General features: G+C 45.9%; 2 protein-coding genes across 2 annotated transcripts in view; one reads left to right on the forward strand and one right to left on the reverse strand.

The window, feature by feature from the left end:
* LOC126995426 (zinc finger homeobox protein 3-like) overlaps positions 1-110 on the reverse strand; it is a 36,055-nt gene extending 35,945 nt beyond the window's left edge. Inside the window, exon 1 of the mRNA XM_050854951.1 lies at positions 52-110. The gene's annotated coding sequence lies outside the window, so the exon portion shown is untranslated. The remainder of the gene's footprint in view (positions 1-51) is intronic.
* Positions 111-18,226: 18,116 nt separating this feature from the next.
* LOC126995429 (tubulin alpha-4 chain-like) overlaps positions 18,227-23,014 on the forward strand; it is a 73,956-nt gene continuing 69,168 nt past the window's right edge. Inside the window, exon 1 of the mRNA XM_050854958.1 lies at positions 18,227-18,500. Coding sequence (XP_050710915.1) covers positions 18,498-18,500 — 3 coding nt within the window. The 5' untranslated portion in view covers positions 18,227-18,497. The remainder of the gene's footprint in view (positions 18,501-23,014) is intronic.

Here is a 23,014-nt window from a genome sequence, read left to right on the forward strand (position 1 = left end):
AATACAGAATAAGCACACAAGAACAAAAGAACATAAGGAGACTATCACTACCTGCGCCGTGAATCACCGGGCTGAACTTAGGAGGAAAATCAAGATCTTCGGGGTGAGCTGTGCCACGCTGGCTGCTTGGGGCTGTCTCTCTCCCTCCCTCCCCCAGCCACGCCTCCTTCCCCGCCACCGCTCTGGCTCTGGGACTTCCTCATCAATAGACTAATTTATTCTGTTCATGATCAATTTAATGCTTTAGTTTTGATGTAAGTGGCATGTACAACGATGGAGATATGGGGTCTTACTACCATCTCAACAGGCTCGTCTTTTATGGGGGTGTAGATGTGTGATGGGCGGCGTGAGTTCGTACTGCTCCCTTCCTTCCTAATGATGTCACTATGCCCCGCGAACAGTACTACCTGTAAATGCGCTGCCTGGTTCAATACACAGGTACTATGCAATTATATTTCTGTCTATATCAAGCTACAGAACGAGTGGAATAGTCAGATACAGGCAATTATCTGTATGTTCATTGTCGGCACCGGCGCCTGGGCCCAGCAGTATCGGTCCCTGCGTTGACGCCATCTATTGGTTCTCACAGAAAACATCTCGGGAGTAGTCTCTCTCTCTCTCTCTCTCTCTCTCTCTCTCTCTCTCTCTCTCTCTGTGTGTGTGTGTCTCTCTCTCTCTCTCTCTCTCTCTCTCTCTCTCTCTCTCTCTCTCTCTCTCTCTCTCTCTCTCTGTTTATCTGTCTGTGTTTGTCTTTTTCTCTTGACTGTCTGTTTGTCGGTTTCCTTCTGCCTGCCACGTACACTGTCCCTTTATCTGTCTATATCAAATATCACCAGATCGATAACCTTATATCTATGCCGCATATGCTCTGAAATCGAAAAAAAAGCCTGAATGTGAGGAGAGAGAGAGAGAGAGAGAGAGAGAGAGAGAGAGAGAGAGAGAGAGAGAGAGAGAGAGAGAATATCTATTGTTAAAAGTAAAATAAGACACCCTCCTCGAGCTGAAGGAAGTGGCTCCCAACCTGTCCGAGGGAGCCGCGGCGCCCGTGGGGAGCCTTCCACACATGATAGACTTGTATATATTTTTCCCGTCATATACCACCTTGCCCTCTCCTGGCCGGCTGAGGCTCGAGTCGTGCTCAGGCCGCTTTTCGCTGACATGTGCGGCTACTGTCCCCCTCTGCGCACGGGGGAAGTGTGTGTGAGGTCCCAGCAGTACCCATAGATTGATTATCTGAGCTGAAAAGAGAGCTCTTTCTGGGAGGGTACTGGCTGGCAATCTCGAGTCCAGCATGTGGATAGACTGTACACACACACACACACACACACACATCTAAGCCAGGGTCCAGAGAATATTCTCTGGACCCTGATCTAAGCTAGCCTCACAACCGAGAGGCCCCGGGGCACGATTCCCAGGCGGAGGGGACACGGATGGGCAGTCTATGATCCGTGCCCGCCAAGGTGACCATATTTTAGTCTTTGGTGATCCCTGTCCGGACAGCAGTGAATGGGTGCCGGGTGTCAGTCATATGGTCATAGGATAGTGACTGATCTGACCTTAAGTCACTCTACTTACCTTCGTTGTTTTTGCAACGATGGCAAGTCTAATGAGATTTAAACAAAATCACTGTTTTATCTTCCAAAACTAATCATGTATAAAACTTATTTAACTTTTTTTTGTAAAATTAAATCTACAGAGTATCTAAAATTTATTGAAAAGTAGTTAACATAACAAAATATTCTTTACAGATTTTGCCGACCGCGTCCAAACTGGCTTCATAAAATGGATGGACTATTGTCCCTTGAAGGACAAAAGACATCCCCAACGTTCTCAAACTCTCTCTATCTGATGTTTATGTACTTCATCCTTCTCCGGCTAATGCTCAGGTTTCATCTCTTCACTTGGTCCTCTGGCATGACCTATACAATATATCTGGGTTGCCACTCCGTTATCTTGATTGCCCGTCTGTTGTCGGTTCAACGCAAGATATGACCTGCGCAAGTCCATCTCTTATTCTCAATAGTCATTCCAATATCTTCAATCATTGTCTGTCCTCTAATCCATTATGCCCACTTCCTAGCTGTCTCGCCATGTTATGCCCAGTATTTTTCTATCCAATCCTCTTTATACGTTTCTTACCCTTCTCTCGTAATATTTTGTAAGACGCCAAGTTTCTGAACCGTGTGTTTGGACTGGCAGGATACACAGATTGTGCCCTTTACTTTTCAGGGAGAGGCGGGATGCTATTCATGATATCAATGTGTATTAAAAGCGCTGCATCTCATCCCTATTCCATTTCTGATTTTTTTTCTATGTCTGAATTTGCACTGATTGTTTGTTCTGGATATATGTGTTCCTTTACTCACTCGAATGTTTCGTTCCCGATCATTATTTGTTGTCCTGTCGACTGATTATGCAACTCCTGCTTCGTCTCGTCACAGTTTTATCAAGCTGATAGTGAGTAAAATAAGACTTCCGGTGATATGACACTCACGATAATACCAAGACGCCATTCGTTAGGTGTTTATTTTATTTAATATTCGGAATATTTGCAGAAAGGTAATCAAAAGTCGGTATCTTGACTGAAGAAATAGCTGCTTTACTGATAGCATGCAGGTGGTGCCCTCTGTCAGCCTTCCGAACAAAGTAAACATCATGGGCTGTTCTCACCTGTTAAGGTCGCCAAAACTTACTATATATTTGTTTCATAAAACAAATGTTGACACAATATATACTTGTGCTTATTTAATACGTTAACATGGATAACAAGTCACTGGAGGCCTGATTTTACCTTTCCTTTGTATCTGTTTAATAAAAAAAGTCGAAAAAAGCAGTTGGAGTGGCCAGGTTTTCCCTGCAATAGTTTCTTAAAAGAAAAAAAAAAGCAAGAGTAGCAATGTTTTCTTCTTCCTCTATATTTCTATGCAACATTATCTGAATGATTTGAATGAACTATTGCAGTACTTTTCCTCGCAGCCGTTTTAGAGACAAATGAGCGGTACGTGTTACATTTCCGTATCCTTCACGCCGAGCGACCGGACACAGCGCTGCCCCTTCACAAAATTCAGTTTAAAAAGTTACTCAGTATATTAAGTAATAGTAATAGTAGTAGCAGTAGTAGTAGTAGTAGTAGTAGTAGTAATAATAATAATAATAATAATAATAATAATAATAATAATAATAATAATAATAATAATAATAATAATAATAATAATAATAATAATAATAATAATAATAATAACAACAACAACAACAACAATAATAATAATAATAATAATAATAATAATAATAATAATAATAACAATAATAATGCTACTACTACTACTACTACTAATAATAATAATAATAATAATAATAACAATAATAATAATAATAATAATAATAATAATAATAATAATAATAATAATAATAATAATAATAATAATAATAATAATAATAATAATAATAATAATAATAATAATAATAATAATAATATAAACAAAAATAATAAAAGCATTGCTATAATTCTGAAGTAGCTGTATTATTATTATTATTTTTATTATTATTATTATTATTATTATTATTATTATTATTATTATTATTATTTCTACCATTATTGTTATTATCATTATTATTATCATCCTTATTGATGTGACATTTTCAATAAGTTGGAGGAGGAGACAGGAAGCGCAGGTGTACTGAGGTAAGTGTGTACGGTCACCTTATCATCGTTACTGGTATGGTCGGCAGTCACTTGGCGTCTAGTGACTGTCAGATTTTTGAGCTTATGGACGCAGCCTACATTGGGCCTAGTTCTTCATTGACCTTGTCTGTATACGTTTGATGACGCCTACATAACATATCCTCGACATTCACAGCACTGGCCGGCTTTCCTGGTTTTCCTTATACTGCTGCCTTCTCTTATTCATTACCTCTTGTAGCATTCCAGTCTGCAGAGGCCAACTTTCTCCTAAAACCAGCGTGCATCCTTGAATGATTGTTGTTGTTGTTGTTGTTGTTGTTGTTTTACATCAGAGGACACGGCTCAAGGGCAACAAAAAGTGTACAAAAAAAAGAAGAAAAAAAAAGAAATGAAAAGAAAAGCCCGCTACTCGCCGCGCCTATAAAAGATAAAAGTTAAGAGCAAGGTAACCTTGCTCTTTAACTTTTAAAGAGTAGCCAAAAGAGAGGTCAATTTCGGGTGGAGAGGTGTCTTGATACACTCTTTTTGAAAGAGATCAAGTCATAGAAATACAGACGAAGGAAGGCTGTTCCAGAGTTTACCAGTGAAGGGGATGAAAGAATGGAGATGCTGGTTAACTCATGCATAAGGGGTTTGGACAGTATAGGGATGCGCATGAGTAGAAAGTCGTGTGCAGCGGGGCCGCGGGAGGGGGGGAGGCATGCAGTTAGCAAGTTCAGAAGAGCAGTCAGCATGAAAATATCGATAGAAGATAGAAAGAGAGGCAACATGGTGGCGGAATTTAAGAGGTAGAAGACTATCAGTAAGAGGAGGAGAGCTGATGAGACGAAGAGAGCTGTGAGTGGAGCCCACCCCCCCACACGTGAGATGCATACTCCATACGAGGGCGGACAAGGCCCTATAAATGGAAAGCATCTGTGCGGGGGAGAAGAACTGGCGGAGACGATACAGAACGCCCAGCCTCGAGGAAGCTGATGAGAAGAGATACGAAGTTTCCAGTTGAGATTTTGAGTTAAGGATAGATAGACCGATGATGTTCAGTGTTGAAGAAGGTGATAGCTGAGTGTTGTCGAAGAATAGGGGATAGATATCTGGAAGATTGTGCCGAGTGGATAGGTGGAGAAACTGTGTTTTTGAGGCGTTGAAGGAGACCAGGTTCTTGCCCCAATCGGAAATAATAGTAAGGTCTGAGGCTAAGCGTCCTGCAACCTCCAGCTTGGAATCGTTTAGTTCCTGTTGGGTGGGTCTTCTATTAAAAAAAAAAAAAAAAGTTGAGTAATGTAGAGTGGAGTCATCGGCGTAAGAATGGATAGGACGCTTCGTTTTGGAAAGATCATTAATGAACAACAGAGAGTGAGAGATAGAGCAGAGCCCTGCGGAACACCACTGTTAATAGATTTGGGGAAGAACAGTGACCGTCTACTACAGCAGAAATAGAATGGTCAGAAAGGAAACTTGTTGTTGCTGTGGTCCGTCTTAAATCCAGGGCTTGAGGTAGTTCTGAAAATGTTCGGGTTGTTCTTGACGCAGACTCGAACTCTACTGCAGAGGCCAAAGTTCCAAAGCTTCCTGTAGACTCCCTTGGCTGTTCGAGACGTTGATGAACTGATTTCACAGAAGAACCGTCAACAGAGAAACATCAATCTGTTACTGGGTCGTCCTTGTCCCTAAGTCCTTCAGTCTGAGCCAACTCCTGCAGAGGTTGATAGTAAGTTCGTCCGTCGTGAAGAGTTCGGAAGCCTCAGTCACACATTCACGACAATGACTCCCGGCGCCCTCCCGACATCAGACCACGCGCTGCCAGTTTTGGAATGTCGCGCTGCCAGATGTACGTAACGACCATCGTAAGTCCATCCCTTTGAGTGCCGACCATAGCCGATGTCGAAACGACGTTGTTACGACGTCGTTGAGATGACATCCGACGGCCGTAGCTTATTCGCGACGGGTGACAGATATCGGGGAGGGCCCCGATTGTTTTGAAAATGTCCAAAACTGTCGGCGTGCGGCCCGACGGTGGGAGGCGTGGTCTGAGTCGGGAGAGCGCCGGGAGTCATAGTCGTGAATGTGTGACTCGGGCTTAATGGTAGTTCGTCCCTCCTGCCGCTGCATTTTTCTTCTTCATTTATCTGAGCAATGACCTATAAGAAAAGCCCCTTCATGATGACCAGCTGACCAGCACTTTCTTGGCTACCATATTAAAGTTTTCCTGTATAATCGTAAACAAATCGAATACGACCCGACAAGGCTCCTACAACGTACTGTACACTGACTTCAACTAACTTTACAGGATATTCCCGTTACCTGATATTATGGAGCAAGGCAATCATCATTGAGGAAATACGAGGCGAACACTGTACACACACACACACACACACACCTAACCGCCCCACCCCCATCCCCCCAACACACATACAGAGAGAGAGAGAGAGAGAGAGAGAGAGAGAGAGAGAGAGAGAGAGAGAGAGAGTATGGATGCAGAGCCATGAGGCACCATCTGTGTGTGTGTGTGTGTGTGTGTGCTTGCTTTGTAACACTATGATGAACACAGTAATGATTCGTGAATGTTTTATCAATGGCTCCAAAGCACCAACCATCGTCTTCTCATAAATTCACATAATTACAAAGGAGCGAAATGTAATGATCATCTGTCGCCTTAAGTTATATTGTTATATTTCCATTTATTCATTTTTCTCTTTCACATTATAGTCCGATGATGAAAGAGTGATTGAACAACATTATATCATATTTCATAACCGCCAAGCTTTATTCAGGGCAAATGCATGAATTATCCTTGTGTACAAACAGTTCTCTCTGCACTCTATGTTCAGGAGGAATTATCATTTTCTTCGCTTTGATGGCCCTGCAGGTGGACCTTGATCAAAGATACCTATATTTAGCCGCCGAGGACCGCCTTCTATGCATACGCCTGCGTGCAGCAGCACCATCATATTCCTTTACCGTTGCTCCCTTTGGTATCAGCGGGAAACATGTCTGTTCATGACAGAACATTATCATAAGAAGAAAAACATTTTAAAGCCCGAAAAGAAGGAGCGTTCGTGCATACCTTCTTCCTCATGCCTTGTGGCACAGACTGCCGCCTTCCGCTGCCGGGCTGAAGGGTTTTTCTCTCGGAAGCCTCACACGGGCCAGCTTCCACACGCCGCCACTCATCTGTATTAGACCGTCCTTGTGTCAGCACGACAGACCAAGTACAATCTTCACCTCTCCGAAAAACGCTAAAGATATCATGTTATCGACGACAAAGTCCCACTCAAGATATAAACATTGACATGACAAATATACCTTACTAATGACACTAGAAATCTACTCCGGCTCGCTGCGTGGTGGTGCGGGCTGATGAGGCGTGGGCTCGAGGCCGAGCAGCGCTGGCGGGGGGCTGCCGCGGACGGCTTGGGGGTGGCCATGTGTAGGCCTACTTGTTATGCTTCCTGTCGTGTTCTTGTTCAACGACATTGGGCAGTACATAAGAACCTCGCCGAACATTATGTCACAGCCACTCACACTGTGTGGTAGCTGATCAGACACTGCTATTACCACCCTCCCCGCCACCCCCAGCACACACTCACGTACCATGCACCTTTGCCATTAGAGCTACTAACGAACTACAAAGCTATCTCCGTAAGGCCATGGCTGACGTTAATGAGGCCAGCATGTGATCAGACCAACTGCATTAAACACACACACACACACACACACACACACACATAAACAAAGATGACAAATCGTAAGCCCACGGGCGGAAGTTGTGCCTCGTGTACCCTTCAGCTTGGTGGGCGAGGCGCGGCCACGGGCTCTATGCTTGTCATGGTCAGGGTGGGGGCAGGGCACCTCTGTACACCTGTAACAGCTGATGCAAGCTGTCCTGTGGCGCTGGATCACATGGGCGGCACTGGGCTTCTCTGGCGGCGAATGTGACAGACTGAGAGATGTAAGGTTGGCGGGCGCTGGGCTCGGTGTCCTGTGTGACCATAGAGATCACGGAGACCTAAACAAAAGTCTAAGATAAAAAGCTCCTCCAGCGTGTTGAAGCTTGGACGCAGCCTGGACGAAGGTGGAACATATCAGGAGCATGGTAGCTCTAGTCAGGTGTCAGGTGGGCCATGCTGCCAGGTGTGTTATGATAACGATATGCTGGTTTCAGCGTGTCTTTGAATTCATATTCCTAAATGAACTGAAAGATGATTCCCATAATATCTTTCAATGTTACTGCAGTATAGTGCATTAAACTGTTGGCTGATACACGTTGCAGTAATTTATTTAGTTACTCTTTAACTTGAAATCCGTTTCATGTCCATTTTCTCTGTATTATCCTTCATGGTAGACTGGCATTTTCTGGGAGCAGAGGAAACCGCTGTTATAATACTACCATTTCGACTGTCTTGGAACTTGTTATGAGATACTATGCTTAAAAGTTTCATAGACTATGCCTAATAGATTTAAAAGAGGAAGCGTTAGAAAACAGCAAATTAATATGTATAGTTCGGTCAACTGATACAAACTAATCCTTCATTAAAACTGTAAATGAAAAGAAGTGTAAGACTGGGCGACAGTGCTTTCGGAAAACAAGGTAACATATTGAAATACTCTCTAATATTGTGCATGAAGCGAAGGGTTTAGAATGAATACGTTCTTCCCGTCATGACAGGGGCACATATTCTCAAACAATTCGGGGCTTACAAGCCCACATTTTATAAGGTTTTGGTTAGAAGTTGTGTTAGTATTTCCATGGGGAGTTTGATGAGCCAAGTGATAGTTTGCATCATAAACGTGAAAAACACTCGTGAAAACCCGACTAATCCCTTTTGTGGTCTTTGGAAACATGTTGTGAGAGCCCAAAGCGCCTGAGAGTGCGGGCCATAGACCAGACATGAAAATTGACCAAGTCTATAAAAAGTCTAGTCCAGATCAAGTGATTTGTTACAGCTAACCCGTTGGGAGTTTGGCAAAACCTGTTTGAGACCGGGCACTCAACAAAACTTCTATATTTTATTAACGTTTCTTCATATTTGGTTCGTTCGTTCGTAAGATTTACCCCCTAAATAGGGGGACAGGGCCTTTGCTCAAAGGCGGCCCTGTAAGGGGGGGCGGGCAATTTAAGTCCCGGCGGGTGTAGGGACGCCTCTGCCGCCGCCACAGCCACGGGTAACAACCGGCGAGCAGCGACGGAGGCACGGGCCCTCCGGGCAGACGCCCAGAAGCAGCCCATAGCGGTACACGGGCGAGCAGCGGACTAGTCGACTTGACTGCGGAGGGGGGGCCCAAAGCGAGGATGACCTCGCCGCTGCAGAAGGGCCACCCGGCTGCTCGCCCACGGAGTGCTGGCGTTCCACTGAAATCTTATTTGGTGTCAAATGAGCTGGAATAGAGTATAGTAAGGAAACTGAAAGTGCCACTAGAAGGGAGTGATCGATGCTGGGTGCGAAAACCTTCATATGGACAATAGAACAGACACAAATAGATAACCTAAACAAAACAATAATAATCAAGCAATGGCAGTGGTCAGGACACATATTAATAAAACACATTAGTACAGAGAATCACTAAACAATTACTGAACACCATCCAAAGTGAAATACATTAACTTTAAATCATCCCTGAAGAGTGAGTGATTTGACGTAGTGCAAGAGCCTACTAATATATTCACGACGCCAAAAACGGTATCATAGACAACTAGGCAACATAAACGTACTAACAAGGGAGGAGGGAGGACAACAAATGGTCGAAAAAGAGACAGACAAGGAAATAACTGACACATAAAGACGAGTTTGGGAAAGACGAGGAAATGAGGCAATAGGCAGGACACATGAAGGAAGGACAACATATCGTCACCCTCATAAATTAATTGCCTCAGTAATTTTTCAGCGATTTCCAGGTTTTTGTTTACAACAATTTTTCAACATGTGACGCCCATTTTTGTATAGTTGCCTTCGTCATTCAGGGTTGGAGTGTTCTAGAATTGGCCTTTTCCTTTCTGCCTAAATCTAAAGCCAAATGAGATAATTACAGTTCTTTTTCTGATTTCTTGTAAAGTAGAAAATAATGACTTAGGCGCTTTGTTTACGAATGTGACGATACGAATAAAAGGAATGACAGACTGGGGGAAAAAAACCCTAATATGAAAGGACTACGAGTTTGGGAAAGATGAGAAAATGTGGCTATGGGCAGGACACATATGAAGGAGGAAAAGAGAAGAAATGGTAAAAAAAAAAGAGAGAAAATGTGGCTATGGGCAGGACACATATGAAGGAAAGAGAGAAGAAATGGTAAAATTAATGAGAAACTGTGGCTATGGGCAGGACACATATGAAGGGATGAAAGAGAGAAGAAATGGTAAAATTAATGAGAAAATGGGGAATGGGCATGACAGGGTCTGGGGACACATATGAGAGAGAAAAAAGAGAAGAGAAGAAAGAGAGAAGAAATGGCAAAAATAATGAGAAAATGTGGCTATGGGCAGGACACATATGAAGGAGGAAAAAGAGAAGAAATGGTAAAAAAAAAGAGAGAAAATGTGGCTCTGGGCAGGACACATATGAAGGGAGGAAAGAGAGAAGAAATGGCAAAATTAATGAGAAAATGTGGCTATGGGCAGGACACATATGAAGGGAGGAAAGAGAGAAGAAATGTTATAAAAAAAGAGAAAATGTGGCTATGGGCAGGACACATATGAAGGGAGGAAAGAGAGAAGAAATGGCAAAATTAATGAGAAAATGTGGCTATGGGCAGGACACATATGAAGGGAGGAAAGAGAGAAGAAATGTTATAAAAAAAGAGAAAATGTGGCTATGGGCAGGACATGTATGAAGGGGGGGGAGAGAGAGAGAGAGAGAGAGAGAGAGAGAGAGAGAGAGAGAGAGAGAGAGAGAGAGAGAGAGAGAGAGAGAGAGAGAGAGAGAGAGAGAGAGACCTCACCCACAATTTTGTCCTGCGCCATCGAGCCGACGTTGTTGCTGTGACGGAAACGTGGCTCACTAAGGAGGTGGAGCCGACGTTTGGCAAAATCCCGGGTTATTCCCACTGGGTGAGGAAGGACATGGAGAACAGAGCAGGCGGAGGCGTGGCTGCCTGTTTTAAGGACTGCCTGAATGTACAGGAGCTTGAGGTGACGCTGCCTCACCAAACGGAAGCTCTATTTTTCAGGGTGGCACTGTCGGACAACAGTGGTCTCCTCCTCTGTGTCATGCACCATCCCCCTAGGCAAGGGCGGGCTCCTCTGGATTGCCTGACGGAGGAGCTCGACACCCTGCTCCTGCGTCACCAATGTTCCCACGTGATGGTGGTGGGAGATCTAAACTTCCACCTGGAGCAGGGAGCCTTCGACAGTCTACTGACGGTGCAGGGTCTGGTAAACCATGTAACCTTCCCCACACATGAGCGAGGAGGGCTACTGGACCCTGTGCTATCGGACCTCCCCGAGGCCAGCCTCCGCTGCCAGCAGCTGGGGCCAGTGGGCAGCTCTGACCATTATGCCGTACTGGCTCGTGTTGAGCTGACCATAGAGAGGGAAGACGCTGTCCCGCGCACCATCTGGCTTTGGGAGAGGGCCGACTGGCCGTCAGTGAGACACGCCGTGGAGGACACGGACTGGGAGACCCTGTTGGTGGGAGACGCCGAGGCCAAGGCACGGGGTTTCACCACCAAGCTCCTTGCGTTCCAGCAACAATGTGTCCCCAGCAGGGTGTACCTCGCCAGGCCTAGTGACCCCGCTTGGTTCAGTTTCCAATGCAGGGTTGCTGCCGAGGCCAAGCATGCCGCCTGGGAGAGGTACAAGCGTCATCCGTCACTCCAAAATAAGGTCCAACACCGGGAGGCTTGCAAACGGATGACAGCTACCTGCGCGTGGGCGAAGAGGCGACAGAGAGAGGACCAGCAGCGGAAACTTTGCGGCCCAGGAGTTGGCAACAAAACCTGGCTGCTTAACGCGCTGGACGCAGGTAAAGCCGTTGGCCCGGATGACATAAGCCCACGCCTCCTCAAGAATTGTGCCAAGGAGCTCTCAGGTCCTCTCTCCGCCGTCTTCACGTCTTGCCTGAGGGAGTGCAAGTGGCCTTCACTATGGAAGGAGGCGCGTGTGGTTCCGGTCCACAAGAAAAATTCGAGGTCCGAGCCCAGCAACTACAGGCCCATCTCCTTGCTTTCTGTGGTGGGCAAGGTGCTGGAGCGTGTGGTGGCTGCAGTCATCTGTCAGCACCTGAGTGAGAGCCATCTCCTCTCTGATAGACAGTTTGGCTTCAAGCCTGGCCGGTCCACCGCGGACCTACTCCTCCTCCTCTCCAAGGATTGGCAAGACGCACTGGATGAAGGCCTGGACACACTCGTGGTAGCCCTGGATATTGCTGGAGCCTTTGACAGGGTTTGGCACGCGGGGCTCATTGAAAAGCTTCGCGCCAAAGGTGTCCAGGGTGCCCTTCTGATGCTGCTCAAGGATTACCTCCAGGGGAGGACCCTTCAGGTGGTGATCAACGGGCAGTCATCAAGGCCTTCACCAGTGCACGCCTCAGTTCCACAGGGTTCTGTGCTCGGCCCAATCCTGTGGGACATATATATCGACGATCTCCTCCGGCAGCTATCGGCAGTGTCAGCATACGCCGATGACTGCACACTCTCCCACTCCTACTGCCGCCCCGACAGCCAGCGAGCCGTCGAGGAGATCAACAGGCAGCTCAGCCTGGTGGCGTAGTGGGGAGAGGAGTGGCAGGTCACTCTCGCCCCGGAGAAGACGCAGGCCATGGTCATCTCACGGTCCCCAGACGCCTCTCGAGCAGTCTCAGGCCAGCTGCGTCTTGGAGGCAAGAGTCTGCCCCTCCAGGATCACATCAAGGTCCTGGGAGTGTCTGTGGACCAGAGCCTGCGCTTCGACCACCACGTCCGAGCTGTTGCCCGCCAGGCCTCCCTGCGAGTCTCTGCCCTGCGAAGAGTGGCGGGATCCCTCGACCCACGGGGCATCCTCACTCTCTTCAAGGCACAGATACGACCGTATCTGGAGTACGGGGCCCTGTGCTGGATGTCGAGTGCTGCCACCCACATGCAGAGGCTCGACGCAGTGCAGCGACGAGCACTGCGTCTGGTGGAGGCCAGCGAGCACCTGGAGGAGTCGTCTGCCACTGTGACGTCGCTGGAGCACCGCCGTGATGTCTCAGCACTGGTGGTGTGCCACAAAGCCCAGGTGCAGGGGGTTCCCCACCTCAGCAGCTTGAGGCTCCCTCCACGCGCTGCCCAGAGACTCACCCGGACTGCACTCGCCAGTGACCAGCTTGTGGAGGTGCCTCGATCACACTCCAGAGAGCACCAGCGCACATATACAGCCAGGACCACACGCCTGTGGAGCATGTTCACGGCAGCCACTCCCCAAGTGGAGAATATGAACATGCAACAAGTGAAGCTGGCTACTCACAGGTGGCGTGAGGGATACCCAAGTGCGCTAGTGGTATAAATATAAAGTGACACACTGACAATATTCCAAATTGCTTTTACATGTTTTCTTTCTTTTCCGTATTTTGTATTTGTATGTGTTGAATGTGCCAACAGACGACAATTCATTTTGTCCCATATGCAGGCTCTTAAAATAGTTATACCAAAAAAGTGTAATTTTGAGCCTCCTTTTTTGTAGAAATATGTTTAAATAAGATTTACATAGATTTAAGACCTTAAAAACAAGTGATTTTTACATTTCATTAATCAGAAGAAAACAAAACGTTGCATTTCTTGATATAGTGTTGAGAAGGAAGTGACGGAGCTTATTTTTGAAGAGGAGTCAATCGTGTTACACTGGACCACTGATGGTGGAAGCTATTCCATTCTCGCACTACATCGTTGAAGTATCTACATACTTGTTTACATCTAGGTTTTACAATTGTTCCTCGTAATAAAGTGATCATATCATAAACAATCTGTTGTCATTCGTGAAAACCATTAGTATTTTTAAAACATCATCAGATTTTTTTTCGGAGCGACGTTTTTCAAGAGAGAAGAAAGAGAGAGAGAGAGAGAGAGAGAGAGAGAGAGAGAGAGAGAGAGAGAGAGAGAGAGAGAGAGAGAGAGAGAGAGAGAGAGAGAGAGAGAGAGAGATGGCAAAATTAATGAAAAAATGTGGCTATGGGTAGGACACATATGAAGGGAAGAGAGAAGAAATGGCAAAAATAATAAGAAAATGTGACTCTGGGCAGGACACATATGAAGGGAGTAGAGAGAGAGAAGAAATGGTAAAAAAAAAAGAGTAAATGTGGCTATGGGCAGGACACATATGAAGGGGGGAGAGAGAAATGGTAAAAAAAAGAGAAAATGTGGCTATGGGCAGGACACATGAAGGGAGCAGAAGAAATGGCCCCAAAGAGTATCAGACTTGGGAATAACTGACGTATAAAGCGACTACTGGTTTTGGAAAGATGAGAAAACGTATGTCTCCTCACCTTGCAAGTCCCGACTGGTCCCGAGATCCTTGACGCCCTCGCGGGAACCAAGACTCCCTCCCCGAGCTCTGCAACCACCCGTGTCGCCGAGGCAGGTGTGTGAGACAGTACCACTTCCTGCCCCCCTTCCTCCCACCCCTGCTCCGTTAGTATCCTGGCCTTTAAAGTGTGTGCATCTCGTTTGTTTTTAGGAAGGGACATGTTATAGGCTGTTATAGTTACAAGTTATAGTTATAGGTGTTATAGGCTAGAAAATGTTCGGGTACTTACTCTCTCTCTCTCTCTCTCTCTCTCTCTCTCTCTCTCTCGCTCTTTTTTTTTTAATTAAGCTAAACTTTGAGCTTTTTCTTCGGTATTTTCCGGTCAATGGAAGTAGGATGAGTACTTTGAATCTTAAAACCAATCCTCCGCTATTACTACTACTACTACTACTACCACTACTACTACTACTACTACCACTACTACTACTACTACTACTATACTACTCTCTCACTCACACACACACACACACACACACACACACACATACGGAAATAAGAGTGTGACGGAGCTAGTGTTCTCGGAGCCTGACACACTATAAGGAGCAGCACGTGTGTGAGGAAGTGGTAATTGAGGAAGAAGGCGGAGGCGGACAGTGCCGTCGGGGTGTATGTAGCATGATGCCTCTGACGCCCCGAGCTCCCCTTCTTCACGTCCCCGCTCAGTCTTTCGCCGGAGTCCGTTTGTAGGAGAGGACAACAAGCAACCAGTCAGTCAATGGGGGCATATACCGGGGGATGTGTCGCCTCACCCACCCTACGACGCCAAACCCAGGACAATAGACGAAGGAAAACAATGAGACGCAACTGACATAACAGAGCCAAGGGAAGGAAGGGTGTTTATCGGAGGGTGTGATGACAGTAAAAAAATAAAGTATGTGGAACGTTTATGTACATCGAAACTATATAGAAACCGGAGGCACAAGACATAAACAAATGGCAAATATAGGCAGATGATGATGATGATGATGATAGATAGATAGATAGATAAATAAATATATACACGCACATCCATCTATCTATCTATATTCCATTATGTTATATTATACGGGAAGGTGATGATGATAATGATGATAAATAAATAAATAAAGAAAAAAGAAAGAAAAGAAAGAAAGAGAGAAATACACATCTATCTATCTATCTATCTATCTATGTTGCATTATGTTATCTTGTATCCTATTGCATTAATGTGTGAGTTTCAGCCTGGTCATCGCGAGGTGCTTGGTGGCGACGGAGACGAGCACCGAGGCCACGCGCAGCTTCCCAGGGCCACCGCTCGGCTAACCTGTCCCCCTTCACACTGGGCCACGACAACCCAGCGACTCTCAGGCCCCCTTCACACTGTGTCGACTCAGCATCCAGCGATCGTTTCTATACCTCTTTTCGACTATGCGCGACCCTTTCACATCAACATTTCACTACCCAAGACCTCGTGTACACTAGAGTCGTGGGTTGTCGTGGCCCAGAGTCATCTTCATCTTCATCATCATCATCATCATCTTCTTCTTCTTCTTCTTCTTCTTCTTCATCATCATCATCATCTTCTTCTTCCTCTTCTTCTTCTTGTTCTTAACCTTCTCCTTCTCCTCCTCTTCCTCCTCCTCCTCCTCCCTCTACTTTCTTCTTCTTCTTCTTCTTCTTCTTCTTCTTCTTCTTCTTCTTCTTCTTCCTCTTCTTCTTCCTCTTCTTCTTCTTCTTTTTCTTCTTATAACTATTACTGAGATCCGTAAAAGGGTATCAAAGGAAAAAGAAAAACTGATATAGAGCCAAACACGTCGGTGAAACTCCCTGCTCGTGTTTGCGCTGTTGTTGTTCCGGACCATTGGCCACACCTGCGATCACTGCACTTCCCGGTTGGATTTTTGTACGCATTAACATAACCAAGTCCTGTAGTTTTGAGTGGTGTTAATGTGCGATGATGAGTTTGAGTAAATACTTTGTTGTGCTTGAAGGCGCGTCTGCTGCTGCTGCTGCTGTGTGTGTGTGTGTGTGTGTGTGTGTGTGTGTGTGTGTGTGTGTGTGTGTGTGTGCGTGGGTGGATGGGGGGGGAGATAAGGATGGTCATGCAGTGTTGGCAGGATATCATCACGTATAGTTTATCAATTTATCACATGCATACACTTCCTCCTTCTTCTTACTCATCTTCATCTTCTTTTTCTTCTTCTTCATCTTCTTTTTGTTCTTCACCTTCTCCTTCTCCTCTTCCTCCTCCTCCTGCTTTCTTCTTCTTCTTCTTCTTCTTCTTCTTCTTCTTCTTCTCCTTCTTTATCATCATCGTCATCATCTTCTTCCTATTCTTCTTCTTGTTCTTAACCTTCTCCTTCTCCTCCTCTTCCTCCTCCTTCTCCTTCTACCTTCTCCTTCTTCTTCTTCTTTTTCTTCATCGATGAGTGGACACTAATATAAAAACTAAGAGAGACAGTGACAGCAAAGTGAAGGGAAGAGTAAAAATAAAAAAAGGGGGGGAGGGGTCACCAAAACAATACCCGATGAGTTAAGAGGTGAGTGGGCGTTAACTTCTGTATTAAACTTCTCAAAGTCAATAAGGGTCACAATCTCATCTGGAAATACACTGAGAGTCAATCATCTGGACTTGCCTTATGAACAAATATTTGGCGCATAGCTACTCGTGTACTCTTAGTCAAACAATGATATGGACGAGGAGAACATTTTCATTAACATTTATCAACATCGTATTACTCTTCAAATAATTCTTAAAACGGAGAGAAAATGTCTAAATGGTGTTATTCTTGATTACACGAACTCTTTTCCAAATAACGCTTCAGACGGAGAGAAAATGTCAATTCTTACGCTTCAGACGGAGGGAAAATGTCAATTCTTACGCTTCAGACGGAGGGAAAATGTCTATATGTTGTTTTTCTTGATTACACCGTCTCTTAATCAAATAACGCTTCAGACGGGGAGAAAATGTCTAAATAGCATTACTCCTGATTACACGTTGGTAGACATGGAAGGCGGCGCGGGGCGTGACGGCGGTGACAGCTCATGTGGGTTTCCGGAGCGGCGGGTTGGCAGCTGCGGCGACGGCGAGACTCGGTCGGCACCCACCACGGCCTCCACTCACTCACCGGGGAGGAATGTATGAGTGAGTGTGTATGTCCTCCGGAACTACAAGTGCACAGACCGAGTGTCAGGTTGTGGAGGGAAAGGTAGAGGTAGAGTTGGGGGGATCCGCAAAGATAGATAGATATGGATAGGGAGAGAGATATAAGGATAGATAGATAGCCAGATATAAATAGGTATATAGATAGATGAGAGAGAGAGAGAGAGAGAGAGAGAGAGAGAGAGAGAGAGAGAGAGAGAGAGAGAGAGAGAGAGAGAGAGATCTGAACAAAACCCACTTTGATTTCTCTACAAAACAGTTGTTCCGTAAACTTGGTACTTTTTCTACACTTCCTGACGCGTAAGAAATAAGTTCGTCACCGCGGCGCTCTGATTGGCTGGCGGTCGGGGTCTCGGGAGCCCCGCCTAACCTATCCAGTGAGGCTTGTCAAGAAGATGCAGCCTCGGGGAGTGAGCTTGTATTGAAACATGTCTTATACACACACACACACACACACACACACACACACACACACACACACACACACACACACACACACACACACACACACACAAGCACAACCCCCTCCCCCTCCCCCCCCCACACAGATAAACAGATAGACAGATAGATAGATAGATAGATAGATAGATAGATAGATGGATGGATCGATAGATAAATAGACAGATAGGTAGGGAGAGAAAGAAAGAAAACCTTGCATTATGAACTAGTAATAGGGAAAAAAATCAATGCAAGTCCATAGATTTTGAACATAATATAGTGTGTGCGTTTGCGTGAGTGCTTACATGTGTGTGTGTGTGTGTGTGTCATGTGTCACTCTTTGCCAACACCATGCAGTAACCTCCACTGACTCACGGCACGGCAAGCCAAGGTGAACAGTGACGGTCTTCACGTTGTGGTGTGTTGCTCGGTTGCAGTTTTATCCCGAATTTCGATGATGTGGAGCACGCGTCACGTGACTGGAGCGACGGAGGGTTTATAAAGCCGGGGAGAGGTCGCCAGCTGATCATTCTGGGTGGAGCATCGGTGGCGTACACGTCGATCTGCGCTCTCAGCTGCCTACACCAGGACCAACACTTCCCTTCCTCTCTGCTTGTCCATTCCCTCGTCCTGTACCAACCACGTGATCGAGCCGCTAAACACCGAGCACTTCAAGCCACTAGGACCAAGTAGAGGCTAGCCGTGGTTCCTACTAGTCAGGAGCTCGGAAGGATTCTTAGGACACACCGTCACGCCCCGCACCGCACTCCGCCCCGCCCGTCAAGATGGTAAGTGTTATTCCGGGGAGTTACGGGGCCGGGGTTTTAACTCCAGCAATGTCGTGCCTTTTAAACCTCCTTGGTCGGGCCTTTTAAAATTGTCTCTACTCCAACCATATCAAGATTCTGCATCAAGATATGACTCGCGCGACTTTGGTTTTGACTTTTACAATGTGAAAGGGGATGGTAAAGATAAGTTGGGAGCATATGCTAAGCTGCGCGTGGCCTCGGTGATTATCTCCGTCTCATTGGCCCTTGAGCTTGTGGTGGCTAAGACTCCATTAACCACTATAATACGGAGGCTAATCATGGATAAAGTTTCCTAAATTGAAGATCTATCTCCAGCAATGAGATGTCTAAATTTTACGTAACAACGAGTTGACTGTTTAACAAGTTTTGCTACGACTTTCGTTACGAATCTCTGCGTGACACTACGATAACATTTTAGTTTATGTTCTCATTTATACAAACTACACATAGATTCATACTGTCTTCCTCTTATACTAAATTCAAATCCCTCATTGTCTCGTTGAAAGAGCATCCAAACAGCCGAACTTGTCTCGTTTTAAGGCCTATAATCTGAAACGTTTTTGGGGGCTTACACACCCACAATAAATAAGTCTTTCGTAGAGGCTGTGTTAGTATTTCTATATGGTGTAGTTTTATAAGCCTAGTGATCGTTTGACAAGGCTTCTGCACCAGGAACGTGAAAACATCTACCCAACTAATCTCCTTTGTGGCCTTTGGAAATAGTTGTAGTGAGAGCGTCTAAGAGTACGGGGCTTAGGCAGACTCAAACCCCTTGGTCGCAACGCATGCCAGCCAAGGCGTGACTTTCTGTGTAGAGTCCTGACTCATCGGATGTCCCGTCGTTGTTATCAGCGGTGAAGTGTGATGACATACTCTTTTGTTTAGTGGTCTGAGGGTTAGTGTGTGTGTGTGTGTGTGTGTGTGTGTGTGTGTGTGTAGTAGTAGTAGTAGTAGTAGTGGTAGTAGTGGTAGTGGTTGTCGTAGTAGTAGTAGTAACAGTAGTAGTAGTTGCTGTAGTGGTAGGGATGTTTGTAAAATTAGTAGTAGTTGTAGCAGCAGCAGCAGTGGCAGTTGTTATAAGAATGGTGGTGGTAGTGGAGGAAACAGTATTAACGAACTTAAATATATAAACGTCAAGCCTGTGAGAGATGAGCAATGGCAGCAACGACACGCAGGTGCAAGTTTAAGTGGGCGGTCCCTGCACCTCAGCGGGGGAAGGGAAGGGAAGGAAGACGTCTTGAGCCACTTGATGAGAGCAAGAAGCACCCAGTTAATCCGAATAGCATGTCGCATAGGTGGAGAACGTGGTGCATTGGAAGCTCTTTCATGGTGCTACTTGTCAGCTCGATGTGGAGAAGAGAAAATGATTGGAACGATTCACACGCACATCAGTGACGTGACAGCTGTCATTGGAACGAGCGAGAGGGAGGCTTTGACCGGCAGGGAGGGAGGGAGGGGCAGGGAAGGCTTTGGCCTACACACTCCTTACAACAAAGTGTCTGCCATCACTGGAGGAGAATACGAAACAACTCTTATTTTTTGAGAACCTTACCTGAAATATGTACTGAACGAAATAGCATATTTAGTCATTCAATAAACATCCTGGTCAGCACATCAGTGTTTTGTACTCGATTTACTGCACGTCAGCCTCTTGAGCAGCTTAAATGGTTGATCAGCCGGGCAAGGAGGGCAGGGGATTGTTGTGAGTGAAGGACGACCAGCAGGGCAGCGACGACAGAGGACCAAACCACCGCAGACTGTGTGTGTGTGTGTGGGTCAGTGTCCTGCTGGAGGCCGAGGCGTGACGTGTGTGTGTGTGTGTGTGTGTGTGTGTGTGTGTGTGTGTGTGTGTGTGTGTGTGTGTGTGTGTGTGTGTGTTTTCTAGGGGAAACCTCAGTTGTGCAATATACGTGACATGGCTCAGGTAACTTTTTGGTGTCGGCAGCCTTCAAAAGTCAAGTTTTTTTTTATACGGCCTTGTGCCCTGTCCGGCTTATATCCTCGAAAGGCTTATGGGCCCGACGGAATGCATCCAATTGTCCTTAAAAAAAAAACGTGCCTCCGTGCTGACACCCTGCCTGGTCAAACTCTTTCGTCTCTGCCTTTCAGCACATATCTTCCCTCCTGTTGGAAGTACGTTAACATACAGCCTGTGCTTAAGGGTGACCGTTCTAACCCTTCACACTACCGTCCTATAACTTTACTTTCTTGTCTTCCTAAAAGCTTTGGGCAAACGTTGTGCTGTGGAGAGTGCACGGCAGAGAAGTCGATGGTTGTTGTGGTGGCGGTGACAGTGTTGGCGTGAAGGGAGGAGGGTGGTGGTGGTGGTGGTAGTGGTGGTGAAGGGGCGTGGCTGTGGTGGTGAAGGGGCGTGGTTGAGGTTGATGTGGATAATAATGACGGTAAATCTACAACACGGTAAATTACTACAGCAGTGATAGAGCATTACTGTACCAAAAATAATGAAGAGAGAGAGAGAGAGAGAGAGATTATAGAGACGTGTCGTGTCAAAATCGTATGGCTGGGAGTTTAAGTTAAATACGTGTGTGTGTGTGTGTGTGTGTGTGTGTGTCGAGAGGTATTGTAGCATTGTGAAAATCCTTCCCCAATGACAATGTTCGATATATTCAACAACAATGAAGTAATGTTATGAGATGAGAGAGAGAGAGGGAGAGAGAGGAAAGAAAAAAAAAGCAAGGACAAGGTGACAGCGAAGCAAACTAGTGTGTGTGTGTGTGTGTGTGTGTGTGTGTGTGTGTGTGTGTGTGTGTGTGTGTGACAAGCTGTAGTATGATGTGGCGTGGATTGGGATGATAATATGACAGGCTCCGAGAGACGTGTGAAGTATACAAGCAGTAGCGTGGAGTGATATGGCTGGACAGGGACAGCGAGACAGGACAGATAGCGGGCATATACAGAGACAGTCAGGACAAAGACATGGCAGAAATAGACAGAATAAAGACATGACAGATACAGCCATACAGGACAGGGACAGAGACAGAACCGGGACAGAAATAATGGCAGAAACAGACAGGACAGGAACAGGAAAAGGAAAGGACAGGGATACAAAGGCAGGGACAGAGACAGACACAAGACAAGGACAGAGACAGACAGGACAGTATGGCATGGCGCAGTGTGTGGTGATGACCCAAGACTTTGATGATGACATGACGTGGCGGACACAACAAAACACACCACGATCGAGCCCCGCCAATGGAAGGACGAGGCGAAGGGTCTTGCAATTGTTGTGGTTAGGACGAGGGAGGAAGTGTGGCAGGGCGGTGCTGTGTCTGTGGTGGTGTGATGGTGGGGGTGGTTGAGGGAAGGGAGGAAGAGGGAGAGGAGGGGGACATAGTGTGGAAACTGAGGTTAGGCGATGTCCCCCCTTAAAAAAAATGAGGTTACGTATGGTGACATGCTATGGAAGGGAAAGGAGGGAGAGAAGGAGGGGAGGGGAGGTTAGGTGATGGCCAAAAAAGTATGAGGTTAGGTATGGTGACATGTTAGGGGAGGGGAGGAGAGGGGAAGGGAAAGGGAGGGGAGGGGATGAGTAAAATGAAGTACATGTATTGCATAGGTTGAACACGAACACATACATAGTTACATAGGTAGATAGATAGATAGATAGAGACACAGACAGACAAACAGATACAGACAGACCGACAGACATAGACAGAGACAAAAACAGACAGACAGAGTGAGAGAAAGAGAGAACCACTCCATCCTTCCTTACTCCCCTCCCTCCTCAGACCCTTCCCCACCTCCTCCTCCTTTTCCTCCTGAACTTAAGAACAAAAGCCTCTCCATTTCTTCTGTTCTCTTTTTGTGCGTGTGTGTTGTACGTGCACCTGCCGGCCGTCATCCTGTTCCATCCCGCCACAGAAAAAAGAAATCACAACAAAAACCCGCTCCCTCCCTCACTCTCTGCCCCTTCCCTTCCCCTACCGCCACCACCACGATCGCCCTTCCATCCTTCCATCCGCCGCTAGCTGGTTTTCCTTATCCTCTTTACGCAGTACAACGAAACACAACATACTTCGAAAACTCTCTGTGGTATACATTAAGGTTAGGTTAGGTTGGGTTAAACGAGAAAATACTAGATACGAAAGCTTCTTGTGGTATATGTTAAGTTAGGTTAGGTTAAGTTGAACGAGAAAATACTAGATGCGAAAGCTCCTTGTGGTATATGTTAAATTAGGTTAGGTTAGGTTGGGTTGAACGAGAAAATGCTAGATGCGAAAGCTCCTTGTGGTATATGTTAAGTTAGGTTAGGTTAGGTTGGGTTGAACGAGAAAATGCTAGATGCGAAAGCTCCTTGTGGTATATGTTAAGTTAGGTTAGGTTAGGTTGGGTTGAACGAGAAAATACTAAATACGAAAGCTCCTTGTGGTATATGTTAAGTTAGGTTAGGTTAGGTTGGGTTGAACGAGAAAATACTAAATACGAAAGCTCCTTGTGGTATACGTTAAGTTAGGTTAGGTTAGGTTGGGTTG

Source organism: Eriocheir sinensis, chromosome 8, assembly GCF_024679095.1.
Source record: "Eriocheir sinensis breed Jianghai 21 chromosome 8, ASM2467909v1, whole genome shotgun sequence".
NCBI lineage: Eukaryota > Metazoa > Arthropoda > Malacostraca > Decapoda > Varunidae > Eriocheir > Eriocheir sinensis.